Source organism: Pleurodeles waltl, chromosome 4_1 (genome assembly GCF_031143425.1).
Source record: "Pleurodeles waltl isolate 20211129_DDA chromosome 4_1, aPleWal1.hap1.20221129, whole genome shotgun sequence".
NCBI lineage: Eukaryota > Metazoa > Chordata > Amphibia > Caudata > Salamandridae > Pleurodeles > Pleurodeles waltl.
Window position 1 is genome coordinate 197,757,259 of NC_090442.1, and position 16,811 is coordinate 197,774,069.

At 42.3% G+C, this 16,811-nt stretch overlaps 1 protein-coding gene across 8 annotated transcripts in view; it reads right to left on the minus strand.

Annotated features, from left to right (window-relative positions):
- The window catches only part of ERC1 (ELKS/RAB6-interacting/CAST family member 1), a 1,341,708-nt gene that overhangs the window by 731,270 nt on the left and 593,627 nt on the right, over window positions 1-16,811 (minus strand). For 4 of the 8 annotated variants that reach the window (XR_011202236.1, XM_069228108.1, XM_069228104.1 and 1 more), the window contains 2 exons: window positions 10,427-10,459; window positions 7,105-7,298 (listed from right to left, as the gene is read on the minus strand). Coding sequence is in view for 7 of the 8 variants with exons in the window: in XM_069228108.1 (XP_069084209.1) it covers window positions 7,105-7,298; window positions 10,427-10,459 (227 nt within the window). In the remaining variant the exon portion in view is untranslated. The remainder of the gene's footprint in view (window positions 1-7,104; window positions 7,299-10,426; window positions 10,460-16,811) is intronic. The other 4 variants (XM_069228110.1, XM_069228107.1, XM_069228109.1 and 1 more) reach the window with 1 other exon arrangement.

Here is a 16,811-nt window from a genome sequence, read left to right on the forward strand (position 1 = left end):
CTACAGGTGGCTAGAATGGATGGAGCAGAGCGTCAGATCTCAGATGTGGAGGATGAATGTGTAGACAGGAAGAATCACGTGGAGAGGGTTGAACAACTTCTGAAAACTGAGGCCTCCAAAAACGAAAGGCCTTGAAGCACGATAGCACCGCAATAATGTACGAATCACAGGAGTAGCAGAATCAAAGAACACTGATCAAATGGACAGTTTTGTGGAAAACGTCTGGTGGACATATTTGGCAGAGAGGCCTTCACCAGCACATTTGTTGTGGAGAGGGCACATAGATCCCTGGGCCAGCCACCTGCTCCGGGGGCTCCTCCTCACTCCATAATTGGTAGGCTCCTAAACTTTCAAGACCGAGATACTTCATTGCAACTGGGCTCGTGAAAAAGGGCCCTTGAAGTATCAGGGAATGTCCATTTCAATATTCCCCTACTTTCCACATAAGGTCCAAGATGCAAGTTGCATATATGCAGACGTAGAGGCAATACTTCAGAAGAACAACATTCGCTATTCCATGCTTTATCCCGCACGACTGCGCAATGAATTTGAGGGCAATCATCATATCTTCACCTCGCCTGCTGAGGCGATGTCCTTCTGCAAAATGCGTGAGCTAGGGAGACTGAGGCATAATGAGCCAGGCCCTGCGCACTCAGCCCCTAGGTTGCCATCCCTGTTGTGAGATGCCAGGACCTTGGACGATGGACCCCAGAGCTGAGCCTTTCAGGCAGAAACAATGCCATGAAATATGACCTGTTGGACAGGTGCCATGATACCACCCTAGGCAGTGACTTGCATAGTTTAACATATTGTCTTCTCTTACATACTATGTCTGAACCTCTTCATTTTGGACACTTTCCCCATTGTGAAGTGTTACCACACCCCAATGGTGTATAGCACTATAGTTATGTATTATGGGATGTTCTTGATATTAGGGATTGACTGGGAATTGTATTCATCGGTGTGGATGAGGGGATTTGAGTTGGGTTGTTCATGTTATGGGCTATCACAGGAAATACTGCCATGTTCATTTTGCGGTATATCTGGCTGTCTAACATATCTGCCTGGTTCACCCTCTCCATCCGTCCTATATTTTCTTACACTACACATAGGTATGTGACCCCGGACAAGTGTGCGACATGGAACATTCGGGGTCTAAACAACCCTAAGAAAGGGAAGATGGTACTTTCGTACCTTCATCGTCATGGCATCAAAGTGGCGTTTCTCCAGGAAACGCATCTGGCTCCTCGCTCGAAACACTCCTATGCTGCACAATGGGGCCACCACAGATTCTTTGCATTCTATAGCTCATATGCACAGGGAGTATCTGTATTAATACATAAGAGGATCCCTTTCAGTTGCCGGGCTGTGGATGCCGATCCAGAGGGGCGCTACTTGCTGGTGTGGTGGTATCTGGCTGGAAGGCCGGTCTTGTTGGCCAATGTCTACGCCCCAAATGTTGACTCCCCAGAATTCTTCTCTAACCTTCAGAGCAGATTAGACCAGATGAAGGTGGATCATATTATTATGGGTGATGACTTTAATATTGCTTGCGACCCTTTGCTGGACACAACGGGCTCCGCTGCGGTAACCAAACCACACTCCCTTCAAATACTGACCGTCCTCTTGGACTCAATTCACTTGGCCGATGAGTGGTGCGCCCAGCACCCGCATGTCTTGGACTATACATTTTATTCCTCGCCACACAACACATGGACCCGCATAGACCTGTGGTACATTTCCCCCCTCTGTGCTACTGTGGTTAACGGACATTTTTCACCTCCTCTGCACTCTGTCGGACCATTCACCAGTTGTAACCATACTTAATGTACATAATAACATACCAACTGCTAGAATCTGGTGATTCCCGATAAATGAATGGCACAATGAAATGTTTGGCACTGAGATATGAGAGGCTATCATTGACTACTTTGCATTGAATGGCTCAGTTCAGCGGTACTCCACATTGTGGTAAGCCTTTAAGGCATACATAAGGGGTATCTGTATTGCTAAGCATGCTGGTGTGCTTCAAACCTTGCGGGCAGAACTAGGTAAAGCTGAGAAGAAGCTCATAGATGTTGACGGACAGATATGCCTACCGACTGAAGCCACCAACTTGATTGCGCAATCAGAACTGCTACAGCTATTTCATGTCCTGGCTGCACGAGAGGCTACGCATTTTGGCAAATATGCATAGGCCCACTGGTATGGAGAGGGATAGAGACCTGGACGAACACTTACTGGTCTACTACGCTCTTAGGAATCATCTCCGACTCCTCCATATCCATGACCCGCCAGGTAAACTCTGTTGCCTCATCCTGCTGGCACACACTCCACAAACTTCGGAAGATCTTCAGATGGATCCAAGCAAACTGTTGCAGGACAGTCACCCATGCCTTAGTCACGAACAAGCTTGACTATGGCAACGCCCTCTATGGCGGCACCTCAACTAGGAACAACAAAAAACGTCAGCTCATCAAGAACGCCGCTGCCAGAATCATTCTGGACCTCCCTCATCAAGAACACATCTCCCAACACCTGAGGACCCTCCACTGGCTAACGGTAAAAAAGCAAATCACCTTCAAGCTTCTCACCCATACGTACAAAGCCATACACAATGCAAGACCTAAACCACTGCGTCTCCTTCCACACCCCCGCCAGATCCCTCCGCTCCGCGCCCAGATGGCCTTGACCACCGTCCCTCGCATCCTCAAAACCACCGCCGGAGGACGATCTTTCACCTACACTGCAGCAAAGAGCTGGAACAACCTCCCCTTGCACCTCAGATAGTCAGTCACTCACCATCTTCAGGCAGAACCTCAGGACGTGGCTCTTCGGATGAGGCCCTTCCCCCATCCCTTCCCCCCTCCTGTCCCCTCCACTCCCCCCTGCGCCTTGAGTCCATCACGGGTGAGTGGCTGCGCTTTACAAATAATGATTGGTTGACGCTTTCAATACCAGGCGTCATATAACACATCACTGCGATGTGAAGATGGCACCGAGGTCACGACCAATGAGGCTACTGCCTCAGAGTTGACAGCGTACTATCATCAGTTATATACGTCGCACGTGGACTCGCCTACCCTAGCAACAAAGAAGCTGCGATTACATTATTGTAGGAACCTGCGAAGCCGGCTGATGTATGTGCCTCTTATAGGCCACTGTTGTTGCTGAACCATGACAATAAGATATTAGCTAAGGTTGTGGCGACTCGCCTATCTCTCCTTATGGAACTGATCATCTCCCCTTTGCAATCTGGGTCTGTTCCTCATCGTTCAACAGCGATTAATCTGTGCGCCTTATTAGCGGTGATCAACCAGATTTCTCCAGACCTGCCAGTGACGGCAGCACTTTTAGATGCAGAAAAAGCATCAGACTCACTTGAATGGGCTTTCCTCCACGCTACTTTGTCAAAACTGGGAATGCCAAGGGGACTCAGAGACTTGATTCAGCTGCTCTACTCCAACGCTACTTCTGGGCTGCGCATTAATGGCACTCTGTCAGAGCATTCCCCCTCACACGAGCCACAAGGAAAGATTGCCAGATGTCTCCTTTGCTGTTTATTATTGCTATGGATCCACTGGTGCTCTATTTTCGGGAGCGCCATCTGGATTGGGGCTTAAGGTTTCACAGAGGCCCTCTTCTGGCTTCCCTATATGCTGATGATATTCTTTTGTTTGTCCGAAACCCCTCCCTGAATCTTCCTCCCCTTATAAGGCGCCTTTTCTGGGCTGGCTATAAACTGGGCCAAGTCGGAATTGTTTCAGTTAACGGATGCAGCGCTACCCTGTCCTATGGAATATACATTACATTGGTGTGAGGGTCCCCCTAGGTACCTTGGTATTTTTTTGTTGCATAGAAACAGCGCTGAAGTCATACGACTGAATTATGGCCCTGCGACAGATAAACTCAAGTCCCAGACAGAGGGCTGGATTGAACTTCCCCTTTCAATGGCTGGTAGGATAGTAATTTTTATAATGGGGGTCCTCCCCCACTTTTTATATTTGTTTTTCAACATTCAGATTCCGATATATAATAGTTTCTTTGATATGCTTCACAGCCTACTCACGTAACTTGTGTGGGCTGGCAGACGCCCCCGGGTTCGGTGGGACACACTGAGTGTCCAGTATGATTGGGGAGGTTTTTCTGTCCCTGATTTCCGACTCTACTATCTAGTAGTCGAGGCACACTTTACTTACTTCTGGTACCATCCAGACACATGGCTGCAATTTCCGCAACCTAAACATTCACAGGCCCTCTCCCTTTCTCTCTCGGTGCTCTTGCCATGAGGCCTCCCCAGGACCCCATCTGAAATCCAGACAATTTCGGCTACATGTGGGGCTTGGCTCAAGCTACTCTGGTACCTAGGCTATAATATGCTGTACTCCTCACACCTCCCAATTTTGGAGAACCTATGGCTTCCACTTACATTTTAGCGGCTTACTCAGAAATTATTGACTTCCCGCCATTTACACACAATAGTTGACCTTTTTAAAGGGGCCACACTAAAAAACGGTTGCAACGCTAAATGAAGGACATGCTACAACATATTTAGATACCCTTATCCTACATCGATTACACAGCACCCTATGCACTATACTGTCTACTTACTTAGCCACTTGAACCTATCGACTTCCCTCCACTATCATTGCTTATAGTGGCCCTGGACAACACGCACCTAATATCTCGACTTTATTGAGCTTCAGCTAAATTCTGTGGGTGTGCAGAACTCTAAATCTGCATGGGAGCGGGACTTGGGGCATTGTTTATCAGATAAGCAGTGGTACTATTGCTGTGCACAGACCAAATTTATCTCCAGCAACCAGAGGCACAAACTATTGCATTATAAATACCTCCACTGTACCTACATGACACCACAACAACTTGCCCAACTTGACCCATCCAGACCGCGTATCTGTCCGAAGTGTTTGGCGGCGAATGCGGACTTTGCTCATTTAACCTGGAACTGTCCCCCAATCCATGCTTTCTAGGACTCAGTGCATACAATTATTAGACAAATGATAGGGCATTCACTCACTACTAACTCACTGCTCACTATGCTGGGCTAAGTTCAGCCACTACATCAGTCATCTAGTTGCTTTGCTGCATTAGCTCTCCTTCTTGCGAAAAGACAGATCGCGCTCAGATGAGGTTGCATTATAATCCCCAACACGTCAGCATGGCTGCGGGACCTGTCCTTTTGTGATACCATCAGTGGCACCTATGCGGCTCTACAGCCGCTGTTTTCCTGACCTAGGGACATATGGCAACCACTTCGTACTTATCTATTGACCCTACCTTCCCAACAAACAGAGGACTCTAGCAACACTAATTAAACAACTCATCATACAACATTGCAGACCCTTCAACTAGGTGATACACTTCCAGACAGTGCTACTGAGAGGTCAGAGGCTAGGACATGAGATGTTCTCAATCTTTCTAATGGATAAGCCACACTTTCTATTGATGTACTATACACCCTCTATTCACTACTCAATGGCTGTGGAATTATTGCTATGTAATTGCAGATGTTGACCAGGATGATATTTTTACTATGACCACTGTGATGGTGTGCATGTTTACAGTTGGATGACAAAGCAAAAAACACAAAATAAAGGTAAAAAAGAAAAAAAAGGCTGTCACCACACAGCTACAGCAACACATCAACAAGAAGAACCTACTCCAAGTCTGTCAACTGGGGTTCAAAACACCCTGCAGGATGGAAACAGCCACGGTCCAGGTAGTTTATGTCCTCTCTCTAAAGGCAAAAAGGTCCCTTGCCTCATGACCCTGCTTGATCTTTCCACAGCTTTTAACACTGTCTACCATCCACCATTGATCTACACCCTGAAATCTAACCTGCGCTTCACTGTCAGAAGCCTAAAAGGTTTTCATTCTACTCATCAACCAAAAGCAACTTGTTCCGATAGCAAGCACTGGATCCCAGACTCTCCTCGCCAATTGTAGTGCCCCCCAGGGCTCTCTCCTTTCATCTATTATTTTCAAACTTTATATAGAACCACAGATAATCATCCTTGCAGAGAGCAAAATCTACCAGTATGCCAACAACACCAAACGTTCTCAAAATTTCCTCAAGCAGAGAGACTCTGATACATCCAAATCTGAATATCAACAAGCTTTCCAGTGCTAAACCCCACTAAGACAAAATGTGTCCAGTTTGCCAAAAGTGACAAACATTCTTGGAGTTAATCATGACTCTCCACCCCAACTGAGAAAACAGGCCAAATTCACCTTTAACTTTAACCTCTCACTCAAAACACACAGCCAAGAAAACCAGAACAGCCTGGTTCCAAATCGCTCTCCTGTGAAAAGTGAAACCTTATCATAGGACAAGACTTTAAAACAGCATCTTAAGCCCTAGTCCTATTCCACTTAACTGGATGCAACTGCCTGATCACTGGCATCCCAGAGACTACCCTCATACCCCTTAAAGGTATTCTTCATGCAGCAGCAACTCATCAGGGGGATGAAGAAATTCAACCACATCACCCTTGCACCAATGGATCAACACTGCCACACCCTGCAAGCCGGATCATCTTCAAGATCAGCTGGATCACTTTCAAGGCCCTGTACATCAAGACGGTGCCTATCTAGTTAGCAAACAAACAATATCTGGAGGTCAACACCAAATGATGAGCTCTGACTTTGTCAGATTACAGACTAAACACTGCAAGAAAGAGAACAAAACGAACAGGACTCATAAGCCTATGCTTCCAGGATCCGGAACAACATTCCCTTCAACATCAGAACAGCACCAACCCTACTACAATTCAGCAAGAAACTGAGAATGCACCTCTTCAAGGAAAACTCTCTCAGACAGGCATGTCAACTTACCCTTTCACTAACACTACCATCTCTCGCCATACCCTCTCCCCTATGTATCCCCACCGGGGGCTTGCTCCTTTTACTGTGCTCTCTTGATAGCCCCCATATAGCCCCACTGCGGGCCTGCTCCATTTACTGAACTCTCTTGATAGCTGGGTAGGTGTGGGTTTCAGAAATACCAAAACATACATTTAAATAAACAAGAATACAAATTAACTATGCTAATTCATATCTTTTTTTACTGTGATCCCCTCTCACCTCTCCAGTTCTGCAATTTTCTTATCTTTGTCATTCTTCTCATTCTCCATTTCTTTAAGGATTTCTAGGAGACGATCCACCTCAAGCTGTGACTTGCTGGATTCTGTTCTGTACCGGGCCACTTCCTTCTCAAGTACCTGGATTCGGTCATTCAGCTCTGGACTAGCTTTCGCCTCTTGAGTGGCCTCAATAGCCTGAAATGAAAGATTTCCCAGTGAGGCTTCCACATTTACATAATTCCATGAATGTTAACAGTGTGACCATAATTCGGAGTTGCTTTTGCTGCTGCATGAAACCCAGGATGAATCAGATATCGTGTAGGTACACACAAACAAAATATGAAATCTTCTGCTTCACCTAAAAGAGAAAGGTGGGATTTTTTACTCCCTCACATTAAACGGTATTAACAATTATTTTTTTGAGGAAGTGCACATGAATTTGGGATCAAAAAGTGGTGCATAAGTAGAAATATAAAAAAATACGATGTATGATACTATTTGACCTTAACATAAGCTCATATGCAGAAAATATGGTGGAATTGGAACAATATGTGTGCAAAACGTATAGCGTAGTTATTTTACTCGGGAGGATGAGGAGTTACCAACCCTTACCCTACCTTCCTCCCTGATCCCCTGCACTCCTGGTGCCAGCGTCACTTCACAATAATTCCAGCACCTAAATCTTTCATTTTTACAACAGTGATCACAGCAATGGAAATTGATACAACAAAGGAGAGCGATGGGAGACAAATATATGGTATTTCAAATATAGCTCATAATTGGGGAAAGGAAAGTATTTACAATATGTTTTGTACTTTATTGTGAAGATGCATGGTCAATGTAGAATGAAACCAGTAATGGCAGAAGGTAAGTTGAAGTTTAACAGATAATGCAGCCAGCTATCAGAGATGTGTCTAAAGTCTCCTCCGAGCACTTGAATCCTTTGAAATTATGACTAATTTTAATTTTTGATGTGTGATCAATTTACCCGAATGAGCATAACACTGTAGTGTTGAGTTCCTGAAAAGATCATTTTGATGGATCTGTTCAGATAGTTGAACAGATGATGTTTAATTGCCAAATCAGATATGGGAATGACATGGTTGTTGCACAGAAAGAGCCAGTCAAGATGGTGTATCCAATGGTGGAGAATGGTGATTGGTGGACTGGACTGCTTAATTTTTCCTTATGGTCACAGTATTTGTAGTCTGCGTTAACAGTTTTCATTGGCTGTTTTGAGACAGTAAAGAAAGAGGAGCATAATCCTCCCCTCAGATTCCTTAGAAGAATTGAAAAGTCTTGACGCCATAGCTAGAAAAATGTTTAGTGCTAGCTAATTCAGACAGGCATCCAAAATCATCCAAGTAGTTCTAGTTGCAAATTTGTGAGCCCCCAAATTAACGTGCAAATATTTGCAGGCTAACTCAGGTTTCTTGGCAACCTTACAAAAATGTCCCCAATTTCTCTGGACCAAGTTCACCCTGGCATAAACTGGAATACCTCCTAACAACGTTGATCTAATTTTGTTTTCTTTTTTTCACTTTTTCTTTCCTCTGTATTAGACTATGTTTTTGTTTTTCTCTCTTCTAACTTCACCAAATAGCGTACAAAGTTGAGAGAGTGCAAGGGGGTTACTAGTGCTCTCTTTGGGATAAGGTTAAACAAAATAAAAAATGGTTTGTTAATACGTAATTAGGGGTCAGCCAAATGGTACAAGATTTTTGTTGACCAGCCATTTCCCTCTTCCTTACAAAACTGCTTCGAACTTCAACATCAAGATAACTTTACTATTCTCTGAACTGTTCGAAATGTTAAGAAAAACTGACCCTTCATGATACTAAATTATTTAATCATAGACTATCAGCCGGTTGAGTGCTACACAGGAAATTCAAAGAGAGAACTTAGATAATCCTCATCACAGTCATAACCCGCATACCACCTACACCTTGCCCAATAACAGCTGCCTCTGAAAGACTTCTCATAAAGAACTGCAACTTTAAATAGGGCTCACTGAATGAAGCAGCATCAGGAGATACGCTGCTGGTAATGGCAGCTTTAAGATGCAACGCTGAATTATTTCTGCACAGGGGGAGGAGTAAGAGAAGACAAATCCTAATCAAAAGAGGATCTCAAGAGGGGTTACAATGTTACCTAATCGATATGGCCATGATCCTCAAATCCTTAACAATGTTTAATGGGGAAAATTTGTTATAAACTTGTTAAAAAAAAAAAAAAAGAAACTCGACAAAAAAGTCTTTGTCTTTCAAAATGATACTATCTGAAAATCAAGCACATGCATAGTGTCAGAGAAGATGTGCAGTTTCAGGACACAGATGTAGAAAGCAGATTCTGCATGTAGGTGGGGCTCTTCCATCAACTACATCTATGGCTTTAAAGTAGGTAATGCCATATATGGCATTTGCATTTACTAACATTACAATTAAACCCTTAATTCTGCTGATTTATTTCAGCTGTCTCCATAGGAAATGACCTGGTAACACAGAACTTTTTCTCTCAAAGATAGTTTGTCTAACAGCAGGGGGGAACAACATTTTTCACAAGGTAAAATGAACTTAATATTTACCACATTAACAAAACAAAATTAACGCATCACCAGCAATAAATGATTTTAATTGTGACTGAAATCTGTTATCGCCCTTTTACAAGGGATTTTTAAGATGCTCAAAATCAGACAATTACTCAAGTTCGTTGAATCTAGAAAAACAGTGGAGGCTTATCACAAAAAACTATGCAGTTTTTATGCTTCATCTAAGCATCCACATAAATATCATCATAAAAAACTCACTAATTAAAAAAATTATTTTGTGAATTACATGCCAAATTTTAGGGGTCTAATTTTCAATAGCAATATTATCCAAGGGGAAGGGTACTGCAGTAAGGTCCCCTGCAACGCCTTAGATAGCTATTTTGAAGTATCTATCTGGGTGTGCCATAGATAATGTTGCATAACTACACAATTATGACCTGCTCTCAGAAAGCTAAAGAAACATGTTAAAACCTGCTCATGCTTTTAAACAAATTAACATCGACATACTTATCTGATCTTCACTGGTCAATCATATTACTCCACATCTCTTTCCAGTCATTAAGTCCTGAACTGTGGCATAATTGTATCCAATTTACAGGCCAAATTCACATTAAAATATAAACAGAACAAACATCACAACTGGGACATCAAGTGGATGCTCACCGAAGGTTTTATGCAATAGTTATTGAGGATGAAATTAAACTGCATACCAAAACACACTGCACACAACAGCAAACAGAGACCTCAACAGACTGTGGTTTGCCAGGGTACTTACTGGCTTTGAGGGATGACCCAATACTTCAGAATGCTAAAGGAAGAGAAAGGAGAAGGTAGCCTTCAGAAAAAAGAGTGAGACAGATAAGGAAGATATGCATGCAAACCAGAAGCAAGCTTAACATGTCAAGAACACTGTATGTAATTCACAGAATCAAGAGTACTCAGAAGAATGAAACAAAGAAGAACATGAACGAGTCTGCTGCTCTTAGTCCTTACTCAATTGTCCACTATCAGTATGGGACTGAATGGTGGTGTTAGAAACAGCTTCTTTACAACTGCATAACGTAGACAAACATGAAGCCTGTCACTCTTGTGTGTTTACCTTTCACAGGCAGTCCTGTAGATTGATTTGTCAGCCAGTAAACAGACATTATGTTAATGGTTGATGCTCAAAATTGGAGAAAGCCGGAGGACCATTATAACTAAAGTAACCATAAATATATGTTTTCCTTACTCATCACTGTCATCCTAAATCACAGCCTCCTGAATAGATTATTAAGCATTGTAATGTTATGAATCAATTGCAAAAGGTTAGATAAGGCTTTAAAGTACAGGCTGATATACTGTCTGCCTGAAGCAATAAGCCATTAATAGCTTACAGCAGAGCTATTGGGATGACCACATTACTACTTGTCCAGAAGATTTCAGAAACTTTGGAAATGCAACATGTACTGTGGAAAGTCAAGAAGTGCATTGGTACAGTGTACCAGATTTCAGGTGAAACAGGGGCCTTTTACATTTTGCCAGACTGCATGTGGCAGGAAACGTATTAACTTGGTGTTTTCGCATTCGACACATGCCCTACAAGGATATATACAATATAGGAAACAGACATATGTAAACAACCTTCTGTGTCCTCAGTTCTTCCACTGAAGAATTTAGGGGTTCATCTGGCATCATGACATGGAAGCATCCATTACCAAACTACTTTGAAGACTCACATTAAAAGTGTATTAAAAAACTTTAGAGATAACAACTGGTAGGTGCATATTTTAAATTATGTAGTAGTGAAAAAAATAAAGGACAAAAGAGATGAATGCAAAAAACATTTCCATTCTATGGAAAACAATATATGTCTGTGGTACTAAAACAACCTGAAGTCTAGGTACCATCCAGTTCAGTAAGATGACTACAAAGACAGCATGATGTATTTTCAGGCTTGCGCATACCAAGTCAAGATTACTTTGTATCATAGCAAAACACGTCATAGTCAACTTTACTGAATATACTTTAGATGATAGTCTGTCTCATCTGGAGCACTTTTATGTGCCTCAAACGGCAGCTGAATAATGTATCAGGGTAGATAACCTTAGACCAAAGGGTTTGGTGATCCACAGTTAATAGAGAAGTGCACAATTTCTCCATAGGAGGGAATAGCAAAAAGGTACCCAGATAGTGAAAATTGTGGCATCCATCTTGAAATCCAAGCAGCAGGTTATAGGTATCAAGCAACTGATTATTTCTTATCAAGGTAGGGACAGATGTCTTTGATTAAGCAGAATGTGTGTGATTCAATTCAACAGGTTCAAAAGGCTGCTTGCAATATTTTGGGATATAGTGCACATTCCACTTAGAGATAGGACTCCATGGTGACTAACCTTCCAATACAGTCTATCCCACGCATCTCAAAGATTTTCATTTATTGAAAGCTTCAGAATTATGAGGACAGAAACCTACAGCTCATCTTTGTTTTTAACTAATATTTTTTCATATCTTAGGGACAATGTTTTTTTTTTTCTGTCTTGTACGAAAGGAATCAGTAAATTAAAACATTCCAACTGAAACATCTACTAGCAAATAGCAAGATTTGAAGATTTATTTGCCTATTGACAAGATCAAAGTCTGATAGGTTAAATGTCTCATTCTTGCTCTCTAATAAATGATAAGGTCTATTGGAAAAACTGAAAGTTATCAGATTTACTCAAGTAACATCAGTAAATCAATTTAAGACTGCATTTTGGACGGGTTGCTAATAGTTTAAAAAAAATATGTAGGGAGATGAAGCAAAATCTGAAATTCACTTTTCCTTGGTGCTCCAGATTACACCAGTGAAAGACTCCAGCATCTTCAGAAGGCAGCTGCAGGGCTAGTTTTAAACCTGCTGACTCAATCTTCTGCCACTAAAGCATTGGAAGCATTACACTGGCCTCTTATCTCAGAACTCCCAGCTTGGTGTTCAGGTCTACTTATGCAATTGGCCTAGCACACCTGCAAAAAACAAATCACTCTTATATCCCTCCTAGATCTCTTTGGTCTTCTTCATCTAAGTTGCTGGTTGCTTCTGTCGGTCTCAAGCAGGAGGTCGTGCCTTCTCAAACTCTGCAGCCAAACTTTGTGATCTCCCTTTATCTCTCTGGGTCAACACTAACTTTTTTTATAAAAAAAAAAAAAAAAAAAAAAACCTAGCTTTTTACCCCAAACCATAAAGCTATTTATTTATGTAACTTTAGAAACAGTTTCCGCACCAGCACATCTCATAAGTAATCATATGCTTTAATAAACCAATATCGTACAAAAAATACAATTTACTAACCTTTTTCAAAGAGGCGTTAACACAAGCTGAGGCAAAAATCACAATTTATATATTTAGAAACTATTAACCTGATTGAGGAAGACTTATTTTAGCCAAATTGTAAAATGACCATAATTCTGCATGTAATTTCCTAACTAACAACAAACTTCTCTCTGACATCAAAGTTAGATCATAATGTTAGGAACTGTCTTGAATCATATATACAAGAGATTGAGTTCTAGACTTTTTGGATGCAGGTTCAGAAGCTCCTACTTACATCAAATATATGACTCTATTAAAGAGGAACTGGACAGACTCAGACTGGCAAAAAATCTTCTGAACTACTGAAGCTGTGTGCACTTAATCAATCAGGTACTTCTCTTTGGTAATGATTTTTCTGGTGGATAATCTATCCATCTGCAGGTCTCTCAGATTTTGGATTTCCTCCATGCACCAGGCAAGAGCTGGAAACCTGAAATAGCTCTCCACAGCTGATAGATGGTACTTCAGCTCAGACATCCACCCTGAGTATGACATCACAGAGCATAAGGCGCCACACCAGTGCACTACCATCAGTTCTTTCATGCCTCTAGAGGCAAACACGAGGTAAAAAAAAGTTTGACAAAAATGGCAGTATTCCAAAACTAACCTGGGACATTATTAAAAATCAATTAACGTAAGTTTCATCAGAGAGAAATCAGCATATATATATATATATATATTTTTTTTAAATGTCACTTAACCATGTTCGTGGCATGTAGTGCTGCAGATTCACAGGCTTTGCATAAGTGCGCCATCTAGTGTTGGACTTGGAGTGTTACAAGTTTTTTTAAGAAGCTTTTTTGAGTCACAAGATCGAGTGACTCCTCCTCTCGGTGATAGTGCGCATGGGCATTGAGTCATTTATTAGATTGTTTTCCCCGCAGGAGGATGAAGTATGGAGTGAACAAAGGTATATGTACACATATATATTAAGAAAAAAAATGTCCATGAAATGGATATTGAAAATGTCACTTACCCAGTGTACATCTGTTCGTGGCATCAGTCGCTGTAGATTCGCATGTTTTGCAATAGCTCGCCATCTGGTGTTGGGCCGGAGTGTTACAAGTTGTTTTTCTTCGAAGAAGTCTTTCGAGTCACGGGACCGAGTGACTCCTCCTTTTGTGTCCATTGCGCATGGGCGTCGACTCTATCCTCAATTGTTTTTCCCCGCAGAGGGTGAGGTAGGAGTTGTATTGTAGTAATAGTGCCCATGCAATGGAGTGACTAAGTATGTACCTATATAAGGTTGAAATGATATATATACAAATAGTTGAAGGTAACTTCCGAACTGCTACAGGCTCCCGGGGAGGCGGGTGGGCACATGCGAATCTACAGCGACTGATGCCACGAACAGATGTACACTGGGTAAGTGACATTTTCAGTTCGATGGCATCTGTCGCTGTAGATACGCATGTTTTGCATAGACTAGTAAGCAGTTATCTCCCCAAAAGCGGTGGCTCAGCCTGTAGGAGTGGAAGTAGTCTGAAACAATGTTCTTAATACAGCTTGCCCTACTGTGGCTTGTTGTGCGGATAACACGTCTACACAGTAGTGCTTGGTGAATGTGTGAGGCGTAGACCATGTGGCTGCCTTACATATTTCTTGCATTGGGATGTTTCCTAGAAAGGCCATGGTAGCACCTTTCTTTCTGGTTGAGTGTGCCCTTGGTGTAATGGGCAGCTGTCGTTTAGCTTTAAGGTAGCAGATTTGGATGCATTTAACTATCCATCTGGCTATACCTTGTTTTGATATTGGGTTTCCTGCATGAGGTTTTTGGAATGCAATAAATAGTTGTTTAGTCTTTCTGATGTTTTTAGTTCTGTCAATGTAATACATTAATGCTCTTTTGACATCTAATGTATGTAGTGCCCTCTCAGCTACGGAATCTGGCTGTGGGAAGAACACTGGAAGTTCCACTGTTTGATTTAGATGGAACGGTGAAATAACCTTTGGTAAAAATTTAGGATTAGTCCTTAGGACGACCTTATTCTTGTGTAGTTGTATAAAAGGTTCTTGTATTGTAAACGCCTGAATCTCGCTTACTCTTCTTAGGGAAGTAATGGCGATGAGGAATGCAACCTTCCAGGTTAGGAACTGTATTTCGCAGGAGTGCATGGGTTCAAAAGGTGGACCCATAAGTCTAGTTAGGACAACATTTAGGTTCCATGAAGGAACAGGTGGTGTTCTTGGTGGAATAATTCTTTTAAGGCCCTCCATGAATGCTTTAATGACTGGTATCCTATAAAGGGAAGTTGAATAGGTAGTCTGCAGGTATGCAGATATTGCTGCAAGGTGTATTTTAATGGAAGAGAAAGCTAGGTTAGATTTTTGTAAGTGAAGCAAGTAACCTACTACATCTTTTGGAGTTGCGTGTAATGGTTGGATTTGATTAATATGGCAGTAGCAAACAAACCTCTTCCATTTACTTGCATAGCAGTGCCTGGTGGATGGCCTTCTGGCTTGCTTTATGACTTCTATACACTCTTGTGTAAGTTGTAAGTGTCCGAATTCTAGGATTTCAGGAGCCAGATTGCTAGATTCAGCGATGCTGGATCTGGGTGCCTGATCTGTTGGTTGTGTTGAGTTAACAGATCCGGTCTGTTGGGCAGTTTGATGTGTGGTACTACTGATAGGTCTAGCAGCGTTGTGTACCAGGGTTGCCTTGCCCAAGTTGGTGCTATTAATATGAGTTTGAGTTTGTTTTGACTGAGTTTGTTTACCAGATAAGGAGGGAGAGGAGGAAAAGCGTAGGCAAATATCCCTGACCAGTTCATCCATAGGGCATTGCCCTGGGACTGCCTGTGTGGGTATCTGGATGCGAAGTTTTGGCATTTTGCGTTCTCTTTTGTCGCAAACAAGTCTATCTGAGGTGTTCCCCAGATCTTGAAGTAAGTGTTCAGAGTTTGGGGGTGAATTTCCCATTCGTGGACCTGTTGGTGATCTCGAGAGAGATTGTCTGCGAGTTGATTCTGAATCCCTGGGATAAACTGTGCTATTAGGCGAATTTGGTTGTGAATTGCCCAATGCCATATCTTTTGTGCCAACCGGCTCAACTGTGTTGAGTGTGTCCCCCCTTGCTTGTTTAGATAATACATTGTTGTCATGTTGTCTGTTTTGACGAGAATGTATTTGTGAACTATTATTGGTTGGAAAGCCTTTAGTGCTTGAAAAACTGCTAGCACTTCTAGGTGATTTATATGCAGTTTTGTTTGATGTACGTTCCATTGTCCTTGTATGCTGTGTTGATCGAGGTGTGCTCCCCACCCTGTCATGGAAGCATCTGTTGTTATTACGTATTGTGGCACTGGGTCTTGGAAAGGCCGCCCTTTGTTTAAATTTATATTGTCCCACCATAGAAGCGAGAGGTAAGTTTGGCGGTCCATTAACACCAGATCTAGAAGGTGACCCTGTGCTTGTGACCATTGTGATGCTAGGCACTGTTGTAAGGGCCTCATGTGCAGTCTTGCGTTCGGGACAATGGCTATGCATGAAGACATCATGCCTAGGAGTTGTAATATCATCTTTGCTTGTATCTTTTGTGTTGGATACATGCGTTGTATGATGTTGTTGAAGTTTTGAATTCTTTGTGGACTTGGAGTGGCTACTCCTTTTGTTGTGTTTATTATGGCTCCTAGGTACTGTTGTACTTTGCACGGCAGGATGTTGGATTTTGCGAAGTTGACGGTGAACCCCAGTTTGTAGAGGGTTTGTATGATTTGATTTGTGTGGTGTGAGCACTTTGATAACGAATGGGTCTTGATTAGCCAGTCGTCTAGATACGGGAATACATGTATTTGCTGCCTTCTGATGTGTGCAGCGACTACTGCTA